This window comes from Rhinichthys klamathensis, unplaced genomic scaffold (genome assembly GCF_029890125.1).
Source record: "Rhinichthys klamathensis goyatoka isolate OS25496 unplaced genomic scaffold, OSU_Roscu_1.1 h1tg000401l_1, whole genome shotgun sequence".
Classification (NCBI taxonomy): domain Eukaryota; kingdom Metazoa; phylum Chordata; class Actinopteri; order Cypriniformes; family Leuciscidae; genus Rhinichthys; species Rhinichthys klamathensis.
In genome coordinates this window covers 1353827-1373024 of record NW_026606902.1, presented here as the reverse complement: position 1 = coordinate 1373024, position 19198 = coordinate 1353827, and the positions used below count along the sequence as shown (strand labels likewise).

General features: G+C 38.9%; 1 protein-coding gene across 2 annotated transcripts in view; it reads left to right on the top strand.

Annotated features, from left to right (window-relative positions):
- Nucleotides 1-2214: 2214 nt before the first annotated feature.
- Nucleotides 2215-19198, top strand: part of igf2bp1 (insulin-like growth factor 2 mRNA binding protein 1) — a 31132-nt gene continuing 14148 nt past the window's right edge. Inside the window, exons 1-2 of one of the 2 annotated variants that reach the window (XM_056234634.1) lie at nt 2215-2875; nt 4135-4195. In XM_056234634.1, the coding sequence (XP_056090609.1) occupies nt 2701-2875; nt 4135-4195 (236 nt within the window). In that variant the 5' untranslated portion in view covers nt 2215-2700. The remainder of the gene's footprint in view (nt 2876-4134; nt 4196-19198) is intronic. The other variant, XM_056234633.1, reaches the window with a different exon arrangement.

Sequence of the window (19198 nt, the reverse complement as noted above, 5' to 3'; positions counted from 1 at the left end):
TGAACTGCATTTTGTAAAGAATATCAAGAGACAGTTTTCATTGATGCACCATCAAACTCGAAAGTCCTTGTCCTGGATGAGCTCCATGCCTGTGGTCCCCCTCACCCAGAAAAGAGATGCCCTACCCCCACACCAGCCATCCCTCATCCCCCTCACAGTGTGTGGTCAGGTCACAATCTCAAATCACACCAATTCCTTCACAGGACCACAAACTGCACCCCCTTGCAACAGTTTCTCTTTGCAGAATGTAACACACAGGACCATAAAAAGAAATCCATATGCAATGCAAGATATGATAACTGCAGTATTGCTTAGCTACTGTCGCAATTAAAAGAAAATGGCCAACACATGGATTTGACCTAATAACTTTAAAGCTAACTCTGTACATCCACAAAAATGCAGCTTCTAGCTGTTTAGACAGAGGCCATCAAAAGAGTGACCCCTATATTTATTAATAGTTCTACCTTGCATGTCAGATGGTGTTACAACAGAGACATCAGCATGATATGTAGCTGAATGCTTAGTCCGTTAAAATTCACATACGTTTGCTGATAGACTGAAGCATGGCCCTATGCACGACAAAGCGTGTGCGTTTATGAATTGTGGTGGATGTAGGCTGGCTACGTATAAAAAATAGAGAGCATAATAATCTGGAACATTTTTGCACGATGCAGTCTTTATTTACATTGATTGCAGGTAAGCTTGCGCGAGATTCTTGTGTGCGCATTAGGGCATAGGCTATTTATCCAGACAATAAAAACGCTGATATATCACTAGTCACTACAGACGTGTTAAACAGTTCAGACATGCATACAAATTCGCCTCTTTTGTCAACTCATCGCAATCATCCTTGAAACCTTGCGCCCAAGTTGTACGTGCTTCCTTACGGAATGGCCACGCCATGAGTGATTTAAACATGCGCGTAGCTCGAGGGACAGAAGAAGGTTTTATGCAGAATCTGCTCCTTGTTTCAGTGTTGGTCAAAATACTCGTCATTATGCACCAGTTATGGACTATTGTAGACTGCCTGCCAGACGTGAATCATTCATCATTCTTGTTGTAATGGACGGGAAGCCATTTTCTCACAGTGAGCCGGTACTGCCGCCACGTGTACAATTTCAGAGACACGTAACAAAGTAACCGCTTGAAATTCCCATCTGATTTGCGTTTAACTCATTTGAATGGGGATTTGAGGTCGGATTTTTCTGACCTGAGTATATAGCTGAAAAAAGCCTAGCAATGAGACATCATATACACGGGGTGTACAGAGTACAGACAATAGGTAAAGCAACAGTTGCTCGCTTCCTGTTGGTAGGCGGTATCCTCGACTCTAGGCCCTGCTGTCTCAACAACACCCCCATTTTGAATCAGTTGTTGGACCTTCTAATGTCTCGGTTTGGCGCAACATGGAGGTGAGCACGAGAACTTTCGAGATCTCAGTCGAAATGAGTATCTCTCTAGTTTTGGAGCTGACCTGTTTAAGTAAAACTGGATTCTGCGTTACCCGCTCGGCCAAGTTCCCAAGAGCCGAATTAAAAAGGATACAGCAGTGTTTCAATAAAACCATGCATTGAATATGTTTGTTACTGCTTCGAATTTACTCCACCTCAAAAATGTTTGCCATAAACTTTGGTTGTAAAACTACTCTAATTAAATATTTTACTTCACCGCCCTGGTCGTGACCCACAGCTAACAATGTCATGTACATAAAGGCTATTGGTTTTAGTATTAGAAATAGCCTACGTGTTTCGTGATCAACTTCAGTCACGAGACTGCAGACTAGCAAGCGAGTATGAAAAGGGTTAGGCTACTATCAAAGCTAGCCGAGCAACATCACATAGGGGTTTTATTTGCACATAAACTCGCACAAAATGTAAAATTACACTAAATGGCCCTTTGTCCTGCAAATTATGTCTCAGTGGAATCCGAAGAGTTCTGATGAATGTAGAAGCAAAAGGTTAAAAGAAAAGCAGTTCTCGTGACATAAAGCTCATAAGTAAATCTGGAGCATGTGTGGGCTAGTGTGTATATCTGTAAGAAATGCATGCAGAGAGGATATACGGTGCAATGTACAGAGAATGTTCCTGTCTTTCCAAGCACAGCCAGCTTGAGAGAGAGGGAGAGCGCGCGCACGAGAGAGAGAGAGCGGAGGACCGGCCCCTTTCTCTAGCTACTCTGAGACCACGTGGTTTCTTCTTTGCAAACAAAAAAAATTAGTAAATTCGACTCGGTTTTTAGAGGCGGTGCCATCGCCAAGCGGTAGGATCCGTGTGACAGTGCAGGGTACAGCTTTAGGTTGAGGGGCAGCGAGAGGAAAGAATTTCTCCCGATCCCGCTATATATATAGGCTACTCGCACCACTATTCCATCGTAACAAACATCAGCTTAATTCAAACTGTTATCATTTCTACAGCGTGCTGGGAATTCGAAGGTTGCTACAGTGAAGAATATTTACCACTCGCCTGCAGGACTTAATCAGACTACAACGTTACTGTTAGTCGAACTTTCCCCTTTTTATTTTGGATTGTCTTGCTGTTTTATTTTTTTCTCTCTACACGTTTTTAATTCCAACCGGTTGACATTTGCACGATATTATATATCTGCGGGTGTCTTGGTCCTTTTTCAAAAATAAGAACGTTTTGACGGAAAGTTTTATTTTCATTTCTATTTTTTTGGGGGGAGCATTACAGTCTTTCCACGATGAACAAGCTATATATTGGAAATCTCAATGAAAACGTGACCGCAGAAGACTTGGTTAAAACCTTTGAAGATTACAAGATTCCATACTCTGGACAGTTTCTCATGAAAACTGGCTATGCGTTTGTTGATTGCCCGGACGACCAATGGGCAATGAAAGCGATTGAAACATTTTCTGGTGAGTTAATTGAATTTAATGGGCCTTTCTTTAATGACTCTTGTTAACCTCCCATGAGCGTTTGGGTTGTTTATAATTCAAATTCTACTGTTTTACTAAAGATTTCGAGAATATTGTGAAAGTGAATTGATGCTTCTGTTTTGCCATTTAAGTCAGGGCAATGTAAGGCTCTATAGTGCAAAGGTGCCTGAGATAGTGAACTTTTTAAGTGCAGAGTGTTTGCAGACACTGAAAGCATTCATGCACACATCAACCACGACTTACTTTTTTTGCTCTGACAGGTTTAAAACGTGCTTTACATTTTACCCTGATAAAGAACTGTAGACTAGCCTACATTTAGCGTCGTTGTGGTTGTAAGCTGTAGGACGTAGTTCTCCTAAACTCAGTCTTTAGGTTTAGTCCAGCCTACCCGGCACAGCTATAGAATCAGGTCTCACCCCTCCCCCTTTTGGCTAATAGGCCAGTGGAGCTAAAATGTAACATGTTTCCTGAAGCCCCTATTCAGTTAACAGGCACAATATTGAGGGATACTTTCGTGTCTTTTATATATCCGACCTTATAGCATTCTTGTATGCTGACTTCAACAATACAATTTCACTGCATCTGTCCTACAGTCCACAAAATATGTATCTCCTCGCTTCTCCACATATGTAGCATGTGACGTGTGCTCTATAGCACGAAGGTCGCCATGCCGATAAGGATCCAGTTAAAACTATTTCAACCACAAGAAGTCACGGTCAAGATTAATTCATCTTCAGCTGTTCTTTGAATCGCTATATACCTCTTAGGTCTCAACTAGACAGATAATAGGCTACACATAGCCTATGGATTCTGTCATACACAGTTGATGCAAATAGTTTGTGTAGCCCTGAGCAGTGACCCTTGAAAGCGTCCTACGAATTCTGTCACTTAACCAGTGCCAACCAAAAAACAATAAAATATTTGTTTAATTACTTTTTAATAACACGTAGGCCTACCCTTTGCAACCTCGAACGCTCATTAGGCTATTCGCAATGCAAGTTGTAGGCCTACAGTAATAAATACCGTTCTCTTCACACAGGAAAGTAACAGACAATAGGCTATAACGAAGCATAGGGTATATATAAAAATATTTAAGGCACACATTTAATCTTTTAATGCAACGTATTTTTTAAAGTCGACTTTGATTATGAGGGCCTTTTAAGTAAGCTGGTGCATGACATCATTTGTTAGTTGGTTAAAAAAAAATAGAAAAATAATAATTTGTTTCCCTTTTTCAGGTAAAGTGGAACTTCACGGCAAACGAATTGAGGTCGAACATTCTGTCCCTAAAAAGCAGAGGTATTTGCTTTCTCATTCAACAATTGTTTGCATACTGTATGTAAAAGCTGAATGTATGTCGTGGCGGTAGTACAACTATGTGTAGGCTACTGTCACCAGGATCTCGCTGTGTGCTTACATTGTGGATCTGTTTGATTGAAACAGTTAAGTTGCGGGTACTTTTTGAGAGTAGGCTATATCTTTCTATATGAGAATATTCTTTGTTTCTCTTCACGTGATGGATGTTATAGCCTAGTGCTTGGGTGTTCAAGTGGCATATGCTCTTAGCGTTACACCACGTGCTGTTACATAGTTACTACAGCGCTATATAACACTCGTCTCATCCGTTAGGCAAATGCGTGTATATTTGTGAAACATTATACAATGCTGTTCTCCGTGTCATTTCAATCACTTGTTCCCTGTGTTGATTAGGCCTCGGCCTACTACAAGGCCTAGGCCTCGGTGCTGGATTCGTTTAAACTGTTCATGCTACTCAGATTTAGTTTTCTAGCCCGCTGTGGTTTAGAAGCTGCTATTATTTTGGAACACCGTCGTTGCTGTTACTTTTGTGCGGATATTTAAAGGAAAGACTTCATATGGAACGACGCTTCAGGTCAGAGCAGGAGAAACAAAGCAATGTGTGTAACATAAACTGGACAGTTTTAAAGAATTGTTGCCTAAACGATCATCTATCCGCATCACTGACAATAGTTATGAGTAAATCTGAATGTTTGGCACAACGTTTGTTGTTTGAAATTAAAATAAACTTCAGAAATATATTTATCTGTGCTCTGGGAGCTTGCATGGCGCGCAGAAGACTGTTAATGTGGAACAAAAAGGTCTCCCCTCTTTCGTCCACACCCAAATCAACTCTCCTTCTTCCCCCTTTACACCCTAAACGGATTTTTCTTAAACGTGCAAACTACACCTGGCGTAATTCGCGGGTATAGTGCTTTAAAACGTTGCATCATGTGAGGACAATGATTTGTGCTAAATAATATATGTTAAATGTAATGTTTAACTCGTTTTCTCATATGTTTTGAAAATTGTGTGGTAGGTACAGTTTATAAATGTTGCCTATGTTGTTTTGAGGGACCGCTTATTGGAGAGTTGAACCAGCGCTTTGTTTGTGTTCCCCATGTTTACGTATTTTAGCTATAAATCAGTTACTGCAGATAGGCGTGTTGTGAGAAAACGTATGACATGCGTTGCAACAGTTACGGAAGTCCTGATATTACACCATATGTATAAAATAGCTGTTTTTGATTTTTTGTGTGTGTGTGTATATGTGTGGCGCAGACGCAGAATGTGTATCCAAATGTATACTGATCAAGCGCACTTTTTAAAAATTGTGTAACGAATATATGTTTTAAATGGACCTTGATGGCATAGGCTACGTTGTGATTAGTGTTGGGAGGCCAACGTTACACTTATAGTATGACACGTGGTCGCCATTAATGTGAAGAGTAGCTAACCAACGTCAGCAATTGAGAAAATGGCGCACAATGTATCCCTCTGTCGCAGGCTCCGTTTGAAAGCACTGGGATATTCATATGAATGGGTGCAAATACATATCCTATACGTGTTCATTTGATAGTGCCATGTAAAACAGTTTACTAATCCATGAGATGATCCTGGATATAATTGGTAGGTGATATATTTTAGCCAAAACACGTTTTGCTCTTAAACTCCCATATTTTGCCATTTACGTTTATACTTAAGGGACTTTTTTCCCCCTGTGTGTGTATGCTAATTTTAGAATTCGTATAGTCTGCCTTAGTGAGACGCTGTGTGGTTCTTTTGATTTTTAAAAAAAATTCCAAGTAACCAGAACACACACACACACACAAACACAGAGTTGTGGAAAATGAATGAGAACTGTTAATTAGAGTGGAACTGTTAACTCGTCGCCATCTTGATAAACCTTATTGTGGGGCTGGCCTCTGAGGTGTGTGGCTTTAAAAAGCAATGCACACCCCCAAGTCAGCATATATGTTGCTTTGACCCTTTGTTTTGTATGCTTATGTGCTGGTGAAATTGCTACTCTGACCAAATCAGTTTTTTTTCTTACACATTTGTGCATTCACATTTTCAACTGCTATAAGTTTCATTTGTTGGTTTGGAGAAGTGTGAATGCAGGATAAGTAACAAGATTTGGGGAGGGGAGGGGAGGGGTAGGGGGTCAGAGCAGATCCTTTCCTATTGTGCACACCCCTTGTGTTTGGTAACATGGGGTCTGTCTTATGTAAGTGCTCATACATAAAATCAGAAATGTATTTTGTTGAAGACATCTTATTGTTGCAAATATTTAATGCTTGTCAAAACATCAAGGCCACCAATAGCTGGTATTAAGAGCATTTTTATCTGGTTGTTTAAAGTAAGGTATTTGTTGGTAAAACTGAAGTTAAATGTGAGCAAAGAATACAGTGAAGACCATAGAGGTTGTAGTGGTGAGTAAGCCATAATGTTTTGTGCATAGAGCTGTGTGGGCGGCTCCATGTCTCACGCCTTGAGTTTCTCCCTGCTTTATGTAATGTTGCATTGGTGTGACGGGGCCATTTGCAATGGGTTGATGGGCCACTTTTGAAGTTCTTAGGCAGGAGGGATTTTTAGACAAGGGGGAAGAGCCACACCTTTATGACAATACCGGGTGTTAAAAGTGTAACAATTGCCCTTCCCCCTTCTTCCAAATGTAACTCTGCACGTTCCCTTCCCCTTGTAAACACCTATATATCAAGATCCAGAAAGCAACATGCGTTTTGCTGCCTTGAAAAAATTCTCATAGCAACAGAACAAGGATGTATATTGACAAATTTTGGCACTGGTAAATATTTTGTGTACTAAACAATGCAGCAGAGAGAAGTAGTGCAAGAGGCCAGTATGATGCAATTTCATAAATTGTTGGCATAGAACTGCAACCGAAATGTGTATTTTAAATATACTATTAAAACAAAACAAAAACTGTGAAAAGTGAATTATTATTTTCAAAACGGCAGTCTGAAACAATGCTGCACATCTGATTTTATGTGTGTTTGTGAGTAGTAGGAAAAACAAAATGAGTTACTGACGCCTGTAGAACTATAACTTTCTTTAGGTTAATTGATAAATAGGATCGGAAAGACCTGTTGAAGTGTGTGTGTGTAACTCTAGCGTTGGTAGGTTCTCCCTGTTGGGATGTTTTTGATCACATGATGTTCCGTATTATAACCGTACAGTAAAACTCTGCTGATTTTTCTTTCAGGTGCTTAAAATTGGAGAAAGCTAGACAATAACATTTACCATGGCCCATGTTTGCTGTCACTCCTACTTTGATTAAATTAGAACAAACTTATCATTTTAAAGAACAAAAAATGGATTGTCTGCTGTCTTGCAGGGGAGTGCTGTAAATAGCCTGTTTTATGTGGTGGTTGTTGTTTTTCTTTAAATACAAAGTAATGCACCCAGTATCTAACAAATTCTTTGGTTGATTTAACTGGAGGAAAAAACTACAGGCTTACAGCAGGATATCTTCTCTTTGAAATATTAGCAGTTTTGAAAAAGCAGCTCCCAAGTAAGGATTTGTGCAAGAAGCTACGTCTCAACAGACCTTTGCAAAGTGGATTTAGCGAGAAAGGGGGGGAAAAAAGAGAGCTTCGGATTTGAATCGAATCACAGCGTTTGGCCGGGTAAATAAAAGAGCGTGTTGCGATTGCATGCTCAGGCAGTCTGAAGCCACACTTGCCTGATCTGTCCTCTCTCTCCCTCACTCGTTCTCTCGCTGGCTCCCTCCCTCCTCTTCTCTCTGTCCTTTTCTCTCCATCTCCGCTTGTGATCGTAGTACTACAGAAGGCAGGGGGAGGGGTTTTTACGGAGAAGGAGGTGCGACCAATCGGGGGCCAGGAACACCTGTGTGCAGTTTCTCAGAAGCCGTTGACGGTGCTGCACGCGAGGCAACCTCGTTCTCATTCTTCCTCACTCTCTCTCTCCCAGCAGCGTGCTTGCTTGCGTGCTGTTTTTTCCCTTTTCTTTTCCTGGCTTGCACTTATGCTCTGTCTGTCTCTTTCTTTTGCTCTTTCCCTCTCTTTGTCCCTCTGTGTTGCATATGCTGTCTCTCTTTATGCTGCAAGACATGCATTTTTGATTGATTCCCACATTTGCAGGGTTGCAGATTCAGAATGTGCAGTCAAATGCTTGTCAGTTTGGTCATATGACGTCCTACTTGCAGGGCTTGCCTGAGCAGGAAGAGGGAGGAGAGGAGGAAAAAAGAGAGTAGATAAGAAGAGAAGAGGAGAAGAGGGGGTGGGGATTGAGGAGGGAATGCACAGCAGCACTTCCTTGTGGGCTTCCCTTTTTCTGCCGTTACGGAGAGCGATTCTCTCAAAACGGCTGTTGTTTTGAACAGAGAAAAGAGAAAAGAGAGATGGAGAATGAGGGACAAAGGAAAATGCTCATGGCACGTAGACATACTAAAAATGTGAAGGTTAAGTATGTGCTGTGCCTTTAAGAGCACCCCTCCCATTTTAACCCCTTACTAATGTGTCCTCTTCTCTCCCCCTTTCCCAGTTTTGAACCATCTGTGCTGTGTTATTTGAAAAGGATCGAAGTCCCTTTACCTCATCTTTGGACTATTCATTCAGTAGCACAAGCACACCCAATGGCTTTTAGTCAGAAATTAGATGATTTTGTGTAATGGGGTTAAAATAGGCAATGAAAGTGAGTGTTTGTATTGAGAGATTTCTCCCAATAAGCATTTCTTATCTGTAAAAGCGCCTGTGTTGAGAAAGGATTTGGATAGAGTAAGTAAGAGCTGGTTCTTGTTAACTCGAACGTCAAGGAACTAGTAATGGAGCATAAGAACATTTTCTCCCTCACTTTCCATTTGACAACATTTGTTCGGAGATGAATATATTAACCGCAGAGTCTTGCTGTCACGAGGCAGCGTGAACAGGTGGATGGGACTTGGCTTGAAGTTCAAATCAATGGTTGGCGCCATTTTGCAGCATGGCTGCCCAAGTTGCTGTGGGACGGGTTTCAGGGTCTTGCCGGATTCAAATGATTTATTTCGTTTTTTACAGCATGTTTAAAATGTAAAATGTTAATTATGTTATACTTGGAACAGAATTTGAGCATTTACATATTTATTTAAATTGTAAAAATGGAATAAATTTGACTTCTGTAGGAGCAAACAAAAGAACCCTTTTGTGTTTGTCTTGTTTTGAATTTTCAGCGTGCATTTTTTTTCTACAGAACGGTGCAGTGTGCCATGCAGTCTATGCATGTGGCTCTGTATTTTTGTTTTTTGGTGTGTGTGTGGGAGAGATGTGAGACTAGGGGTGTTTCCCAAGGGGAAAAAAAACTTCATGGTGGTTTAGCCCTCTGAAGTATGGGCCCCCTGTTTGACACCCCCCCCCCCCCCCCATTACTCTTTATTTCTCCGTTGAACTGGCCGTTCTGAAGGCGTCGCCATCATAAACACTGGTTGGGGTCCTCGAATTCTTTACATTTTTCTTCCCTTCCCTTCCCCCCCAAAATGGACCAATGAACGTGTATTGAATGCCTGGGGTCATAGTACATATGATGTTGACAGAATGTTGACACAAGCGCCTTGAACTGATTAATATTCATTCAAGTTCTCATTGCATATTTAAATATATGGTCTGCTTGTTTAAGAGCGAAATAGCCTAAGTGAAGTGTGTTCCAAATTGGTTTTGTTGCACTGTAAATAATGAAGCTATTTTGCACATTGTTCTTCTGCAGGATGTGTGTTAAAATGCTGCTGGCTTAAATTCCTGTGCTATTTGTGCTCCTGATCCCGCTTGGGTGAAACAAATTAATGCACAAGCACAGCAATTAAAATGATTGTTATTCTACATATTATTTAGACAATATTTTTTATATTTAACCTCTATATATTTGAATGATTTGTGTTAAAACTTAGGTGAAAATGATAAAAGATAATAGCTAGTTGTTGGGTTTCCTCTCACTTTGTGCGCTTTTAAAATGTTAGTTTAACAGCACGCTCAAGAAATGTCTTCATCTTTTTTTTTATTAAAAAATTATTTTTTTCTCCTGTTACTGAAACATGGCCTTACATTTATAGCATAATTTCTGTGGAATTGTGTTATAATAGAAGTAAACTGGTAACCGTCATAGGATGGGGAAAACTAGGCTTGTTGCATTTCTGTGGCTTCAATGTGGCTTCTAATAATTTCTTGTGAAGTTGTCAGCTTCCAGCACTAAAAAAAACAACAACTTTTCTGTCATGCATGCTCCTATTAATAGCTTTACTCTTTTAGTGAACTGATCAAGCAAATAATTGTTTCTTGGACCTACAAATAATTATGAACTAAATTAATATCCTATTAGGTTCCATTTGTTTTTGTACATTGCAACGTAACGGCAACAGAAAATTTAAAAACTCTTTCTCTCTGTTTCATTAATAATTCAAAATGAGAAAAATCCCAGAAAATTTTAAAATGAGGATATGAGTCAAGTCCTACAGAATCACATTACTTCAGTATTAATCATCACAAGAGCATTAGACCACATATTAGATCAGGGAAAATGTAGCTTATTTTCTCTTTAGTGACTATCTTCCCTCTGTCTTTGTACGTATAAATAATGTATGCGTTTACATAATGTATGCATGTATATAATGTATGTTCTAGAGAGCAGTGTGCCAGTAAAACTATATTAATTTGATGCTGACCTGCCATTGCTAGCTGTTCACACCTAATAAACAGAACATTCTGTGAACTGAATTCTACTCTTGAAGTCAGCGTGAAATGAAAATACACCATCTATTTCTTCTCCAATCATTTGGTATGCTTGAACGCCTTAGTTCCCAAAATCTCAAAATCCATATCAATGGATAGATAAATAGTCCCCGTCCTATTTTTTTTTCTCTTTTGCGATAAACCATTACACTTGTATGTACATCACAATATGGAAGAAAAGATCTGTCGCTACTTCTTTTACCTCGCGAGTCGCGACCTTAATGTTTGTTTGCTTTGAAATGGAATTAGTCCGAACTCTAAGTTTTGATTTTGATGTTAATATTATTTTCAGTCCATATCGTTGCCCCTCCATTAGCTGAAGAATTTATTAGTTGAATGCTATTACCAGTTTTAGAGCTATAGGGGTCAAATTTTAATCTAAAAAATGAACAAAAGTTTGCAGTTGTGTAATTTTTTTTCATTTTGCTATTCACCATAAAAATTCGCCATAGGTGTGGAAGCATGAAAGTGGCAGAGAATCTATGGCGTGTTCACCCTTTTCCCCTCCGTGAGGCCATAGAGATCAGTCAACACAGTTCTTCTCTTTTTTTTATGCTACTTTCTCTCTATTTCTCTATATTCCTCTTCCTCCCCCCTCTCTTCCTCCACTTTGCAATTCCCTTCTTAGTCCAAATCACTTAAAATGGAACCTCTAGATCACATGACCTCATAACAGGCATGTGCTGGTATGGTCATGCTATCCTTCCTTCACACACACACACACACACACACACACACACACACACACACACACACACACACACACACACACACACACACACACACACACACACACACACACACATTTTAAAAGCATAGAGAGGGGGAAGGGCTGCCAATACCCCCCTTAGACTACATGGAGTTATACCTCCCCCTTAATACAGAAACATGCAGTGTAGAGCGTATCCTTCTCAGGTGGAGGAGAGCAGTGTGTGTGTATGTATAGTTGACTAATATTTTCAGATAAGCTGGCTGATAGTGCTTCTCATTTGGACATTGATGTGATAGTCAGAGCAACATTTCAGTGGACTTTATGAAAATTGATAACTCAATGCAGTCAAACTGATAATTTCAGTGCAATCAAGCTGTCCATTCAGATACAACTTAGGGTGTTGTGAAATAGAGCTGACCTGGAATTGATTTCAAATTTGAAGTCTCTTGCAAAAAAAAAAATGTTTTGTGGATGCCATGCTATTTTCTCTGTCCAGTTAGTTTTAAAAATATGCTGTTCTTTTTTTCTAGATTATATAATACTGTTTAATATAGTAGTATGGTGTTTAGGAAATAAATTGGTCACATGTTGAATTTGTTACTTTGTGTAGCTTATTGTTTAGACTTGTTTTCTTATGACAACTTTGTTTTGATTTCCCCACAGTATCTGTGTTTACTCATGAGGCCCCTGTTCTGTGGACTACTGAGCATTTTACTACTTATTTTTTAACCCTTTTGAAGAACACCCCCCTAAAAAAAAAAGTTTTATACAAACAGCAATTTCTATTCATTAATGATTTTAAGTAAATGGAAGAAGGTAGAAAGGAAAGATAGTGAAGACACCAGTGAGAAGGGAATGTTGTCAGTTGCTTCCATTCACTAGAGGTTCACTTTCAGAGTTAGGTGAATGTAAAAGAAGCAAATGAAAAAATGACCTCATGCTTAGCAAAGAAGAGGGTCTTTGAAGTTGAGAACTTAAGGATGCCAAAGTGTTTCATAGTTATGACTTGTATGGGGAAAAAACAAGAAAACAATTTATTAGACATTATTATTATTTATTATAGCTACAAATTGTTGCATTTTATTTAGAGTGGTAAATCATTGTTTTGGAACCTTATATTTAGTATGGTAATTCTTTTCCCCCCTTGAAACATGTTAAACTACTGTCTGTGGAAAAATCCTGAAAGAGTAAGTGTCAGAGAGATATTTTGGATTTTTAGCTCTTGTATTTAAACTGCATTAATAAAATAAACTTTAAGACAACATTTCAGAGTCCTTAGTATCTTTTTTTTATTAAAATTGGTTTATTGGCTACTTTGTATGGTTTTATTTCATTTAATGTTCCTTAAGTTTAATGTTTAATTATTTTGTTTGTTTTAATTGAACAAATCTGTTAAATTAATTTACATTCAAAGCAAAACTGTTGCTACCATGCATTGCAGTGCAAAGTGCACACTTGTAAATTTGTTTCTAACAGTTCAACAAATGAAATAATTATGAGCAATGAACATTTTTGTGAATTTACTTTTTTAATTTGTTAGACAATGTTAGATTAATTGTAAATTAGGACATTTTGAAAATGCTTAGTTTAAATAAAATGTATAGGAAGATTAACAAAAGTAACCATGTGCATTTGATTACATATATTTATTAAAAGAAACACCTTGTCTGTCTTATGTATTTTTCTCTCTTTTTTTGGTTTTATTTCTTTTAATTAAAATAATTCAGAGACTTTGAAAAGAACGTAAATTTGCAAACTGTGTCTATAATAAATGATGCAGGGTTTGTTTGTTCAGTTTATAAAGATGAAGTGGGAAATGTTTTTTTTTTTTTTGTCTTCATACTGAGATTCAGTTTTAGCCATACAAAACAAGAAAGTCTTGTTTTATATATGATGGCGACATTTCCATAAACAATGCTGATTTTCGTTCATGTTTATAATAATAGCTTACCAAATGTGGGATCAAGAAAAACTTCTAGAGATGTGACGACACATGTGACGAAACATGATGTTTTGTTTGACTATAATACGAAATATAAACCAAAAACGCTGCTTTATTCAGGTCGAAAATGAGTAGGCCTTGGAAAATGGCTATGAAATGTATGTAACCTATAAGATAATATCAGACGTTTCCATACACGGGGCATGTTCATTCACATCTTGCAATCTTTTAGATAAGTAGACTTTTTTTCTCCAGTGAGTCAAATTATCTGACTTTTCACAAGAATGTGAAATAGCTATCATATGACAGCTCGCAACTCTATAGATACTTCGAGTATGAAAGAATAAATTATTTACAGTCTTAGCCTAGATGCAAATAATCATGTTCATTTCATAATCATAACGAAATAATTTATTGTAAATTATTGCCATGCTTTTTATAGCGTGTTTAATGACCAGAACATGATGGAAACTAATCATTTGCGAATCTTTATGGTAGAGCACGGTAAATCCATAGGCTACTTTAATAACAAGCATGTGCTCTTAAAGAGGACAGCACTGGAAGCAATGCCAATCGTGACAAAATCGTTATTAAACCTTGCTGAGTCAGGTGCACTGCATTGTGGCACTTATAGCGTGGATGCACAGCTCGGATCTGTAAGAGACAGTTTCTGTTCCGTTACACACACCCCATTTCCTCGTCAACGTGCAGCTCTCCTCTTCTCGACCAACCCCCTCCGTTGCTACGGGGTGGGCGGTACAGTGACTCCGCGCACCGCCTCTTTCACGACGCTGTAGTACTCTCGAGTAGCCCGGTGACTTTATGAATGAAGGCAGGTCTCCCCCTCACTGCCTGCGAGAAGCTGAAGCCACCGTAAAGGCGAGTGATCCGGAAGCGCGAGCGTTTGCTTCTGCTGCACTGCAGGCAGGCACAGATCCATCACAGTTCGATGTGGCTGCAATAAATTCGCTGGTTATTGCCGTTTAACGCGGAATAGTGCACTTTATTGTTGCATGAACTGTAATGCAATTCATATGCACGTTGATCTCCCATTGCATTTACATAACAGCGGACACTACAACGGTACAATGTAGTTTCAGATGGGAGTATGATTTCATTAAATAAAATGGCAACATTAGCTACACCTGCCCTTTTTTTTTTTTTTTTTGCTATTTATGCATGTTTGCACAATTTATGCATTTTTGCAATACCATGCTTACGACACACCACATTTCGCTCTGACATGGATGGTAATCCGGCTCCTATATGTTAGGCTACCTATAGTTTTCTAGCACATTCTGCGCCTGCCCATGTGACTGAGGTTCACATTGTGGTAAATTGGGCGTTGTCAGTGGAAGATGGCTGAACGTAGATACACATGGTTGAGATGGATATATCCAGGCCCACGTTATTCTCAGATAAAATGTCCGGCTGGTTTTGTAGCCTGCTGTGATGAGAGAAACAAATTAGCCTGTATGTGTTGCTTGACTTAAATGTCTCGTAGTCTACCTGTGCGCATTGGGTAGCGTAAATGCTTAACCATACAACAAAAGACCTTGTCTTAAAAGGCGTGTATGCTTTCGTGTATTATGCAGCCCTGCTACGTGCTTCATGATTCACATGTAAAGCATTTGTGTATAGCCTATTATACAGTTAAAGATTGTTTTGTCATGACATCTCATTTTTGTCTTTATTGAGCTAAACTGTTTTTATATATTTAATTAAAGCCGTCTGGTAAAAAAAAAAGAAGTTTTTTGTTGAAACACACTCTTCGCGCAAAATCCAACATATTAACTAGGTATAGGCTAATAAACCTGTACCCTTGATAGTTATGTTTTCGTAAAGTCTTATTTGTCTTGTAGCCTGTGTAAAATATTTTAAGAATTATGCACACTGCTTTTTTTATTATTATTTGACATTATTAACACTTTAAAATGTAAGTCACATAGTGTATAATGAAATATGACCCATTTAAATAGCTATAGACTGAGAGAACTGCTTTATTGACTTTAGAGCTGTTTTTAAGTTATTTTTCCGCCACCGCGAGTGAGTGGCAGTAGGTTAACTTAAACGAAACAGCATGAGACAGACACACTTTGAAAATCAATTAACAAATGTGATTATTTGATTAAATTGAGCATGTGTATTTTCCAAAAGCAGCTCAAATGTGACTTTTCAGGCTGAACAAGCGTGTTTCTTCCTGTGTTCACTTGGCTCTCATGAAACCGCGAACACACGAGACGAGGAGAGGGAGGAATAATTTTATACAGATTTTAGGTAAACTGTATTCAACACTGGAGTGTCAGGATAATTTATATCGTTGATTAGCTTACAAAATCGATTAAGGTAGCCTACAGAAGTCCTTTGCAGCCTGTTGTGATGTTTGTCAGATTATGCCTCGTTAGTGTAGCGTCATCTTTTTTTATACTTATATCTTGCGATTGTTCATTGTAAAATAACTTTAAATGTGGATCTAATTAATATTAATAATACAAATGTATTTGGTCATAATGAGCTCAATGCATTTCTCTTCCTTCAGTTTCGTCAGTCATGCTGTCCCGTGCTCTTGCTACTCCTGAGTCACAAAATGGAGGCGCACAAACGCTTCATCCATCTTCTGCACGCTGAGTAGGACACAGCAGAGCCAAGCGTGAACTTTGACCCAAAACTAAGGGCATATTGCCTTTGTAAACTAAACGGATCCCTGAGTTGTTACTGTCTACAGTTGTTTCTCACATACCACCCCCCGAACCAACCCCACCGACGTATAGGGGAAAATGCCTGTAGGCTACATGGAGTTTTCAGAAAGACGCACACTCGTGTGCGTATTTTCTCTGAATAGCCGAGATAGGCTATGCCACGCACAGTTTACGTAAATAGTATCGTACAAGTTGAGTAAGGATTATTTGCAACAATTATGTTAGTGTGTTCAACTAATAAAACATTTAGACAGTGCCTTCTGTCATTGCTGATGATGAGTAATGATTCAGGCAACGCCCCTTTTTCAACAAGCCTGTTTACTTGCCCATGGGCCTGTTCTGTGCTAATTTTTAAAAAATATTTTGATTTCCAAGTTTGTCAATTTCAATGCACCACAATTTAATAAAGATTTTAATCTTTTCTTTTTTATGTTCTGTCCCCCCCCCCAAACACCTTTTAAAAGAGCCGCTATACCTCAGCATAATCTGCGGCCTCTTTGAAAAGTTCAATTGTTTGCTAGTAACCTCAGTCCTCTGCCCTGCCCTGCCCTGCCCTATGGCTCTTTTTAAAGTCCCGGCCAAAGCGTTCCTAATCCACATTGGGGTCAAAGGTTGAGATGCAAGGTTGAGAACTACTTGGAGAAAAAACTCTTTGTCAATGAGATGAAATCTCTCTCTGTCTCTCTCTCTTGCTCTCCATTCCCCATGGCTCCTCTTCTCACTCAAATGGCCGAGAGAGAGAGAGAGAGAGAGAGAGAGAGAGAGAGAAAGAGAGAGAGAGAGGATGACGGATGAGAGGGAGGGGTGTTTCACATGATAATGTGCAGGAAAGGACCTCAGGTTCTCTTCGCTTCACCCCCAACGGCTGCCGTTTCAGAGGCATTGCATTCCTCAGCTGAGCATGTCGCTCCTTGCATACTTTGACATGCTTACAAGTTTGCAGTAGAAAGCAGAGTGGTTTCCCTATAGAATCTATCCTGTTAAACTCATGCACGTAAAAAATAATTTTAGTACTACTACATTCTAAATACATTTTCAAATGATTTGGATTTACTTTCAGTGATTTATATTTGCCTAATGATTCTGAACTTATATATAAGAACTATATTTTTTTTAATCATCTTTCTTTCAACAGTTTGGTATATACATAATGCGCACAAAAATGTGAAAATGGTATGGTAATTCATGCATTTTTAGCAGATTTGAATCATTTTCCACTATAGCATTCAAATGCTTTTTGCTTATGACAATAAGTGCAGTCTTAAATATTGTGTATAATATTTTTTTAATTGCAATTATCCACTTCTCTGTGAGTTCAACAGGATTTAATAAAAATTAAATTAAATTAGTCCATGCGCCGAGTAGAACATGTGCCGTAAACTATGAATCTTCTATTTCATTAAAGAAGCCTATAAGCTTCAGACTAAACTTTGCAAAGGTATTATACTGTTTATGTGTCATCGCATTTAGTTTGTTTCTCTGTTCTTTTTTTAACATCAGTTGCACCTTATTATTACCACAGCCTGGTATAGGCCTATGTGGAGAATGGCAATCTTGTGATGTAGGTTCTGATGAAAGCAGTACATTTTAGTTGTCTCTTTCTTTTTTCCTCCTTCATTGCTTGAATAATATTTGTACAATTCTGATTAAATTTATACATCTAATAGTAAAACATTTGGCCTCTCTCTTACGTTCTTGCAACTGTTTAGATGTCTGTGTGTCCATGAAGGTTTGAACTTAACATACCTTGCAGCTTCTCGAATCTTTGTGTTTGTCAAAAAGACACTTTTGCATGGACTGTGAAAAATGTACATACTCCACTCTATTGCGTCTATGAGAGTCCAGAATTTGTCTTAGATCAATTTAGGACAATGCCAACGTCCTCTTCTCTCCTGTTACATTTTAATGGTTTGAATGGCAACAGATAGATTTCTATTCTTAGTAAATGTGTCACCAAATCGTTGTCATTGTTTTCAGACTGCATCTATTTGCATTCATTTATTTATGGATGTATCTCTTTATAATGTGATGTATTTGTAGTTGAATATGAATACACTTTCTCCTGCTAGTGCTTGCTTCATATTCTGATCATATTTCCTGATTTTAAAAACAAAAAAACTTTTAGAGGAAATGTTTTATTCTTTTTGAGCAGCTATTTAATTGAGAGGAAAAATTAAAATACATCAGTAACTTTGTCTTTTCAGTATGAGGCTCAAGTCTCAGTTTTGGTTTAAAACAGACTGTGTCACCACTGCCATGCTACTGGCCATCACCCATGTTCAATGGCTAGAGGCGGGAGATTTATTTTTATGGCTTTCATTGTTATACGACTGTATTGCTGGGGCCGGCAGTAAGCAATATATCGCCCCCTTTTGCTTTCTTCTTCTGGTATGTTACGGGTTGCATCAGCATGTGTTGATTGCTAAGCTTGGGGAGTGACCTTTCACCTCTCGGAGAAATAGGGCAAGGGGAAAAAAGCAGAGCGGTGAGGGGGTGGGAAGGCCTATCAGGTAATGCAGAGCAGAAAGCTCCACAGGGAGGAGTGTAGAAAGAGGGAAAGAGAAACAGAGTGAGAAGAAAGCAGGAAAAAGGGGGGATGGGATGTCTGTTATTTCTGGTAAAGTTGTCTCACCATCTCTGCTACTCTCTACACCACTTTGATTTATGGCTTAACCCTTGCTGTTCCATTCAATGCCTGGAACCACCGCATCTGGTCCCCCGGGCGAGAGGGTATCTCCAATGGCTCTCTACACAGCCAACAAACTGAACTCTGATCCTTGTCCTTAACTTTATTACGAGGATGTTTTCATTGACTTGAGGAACCTCCACCACGTCCATCTAGACCTTAAGCAGCTTACAACGTCCCTCCGCGGACTGGTTGTTGCGCAAAGAGCGGGAAAGGGAGGTGTGTGGAAC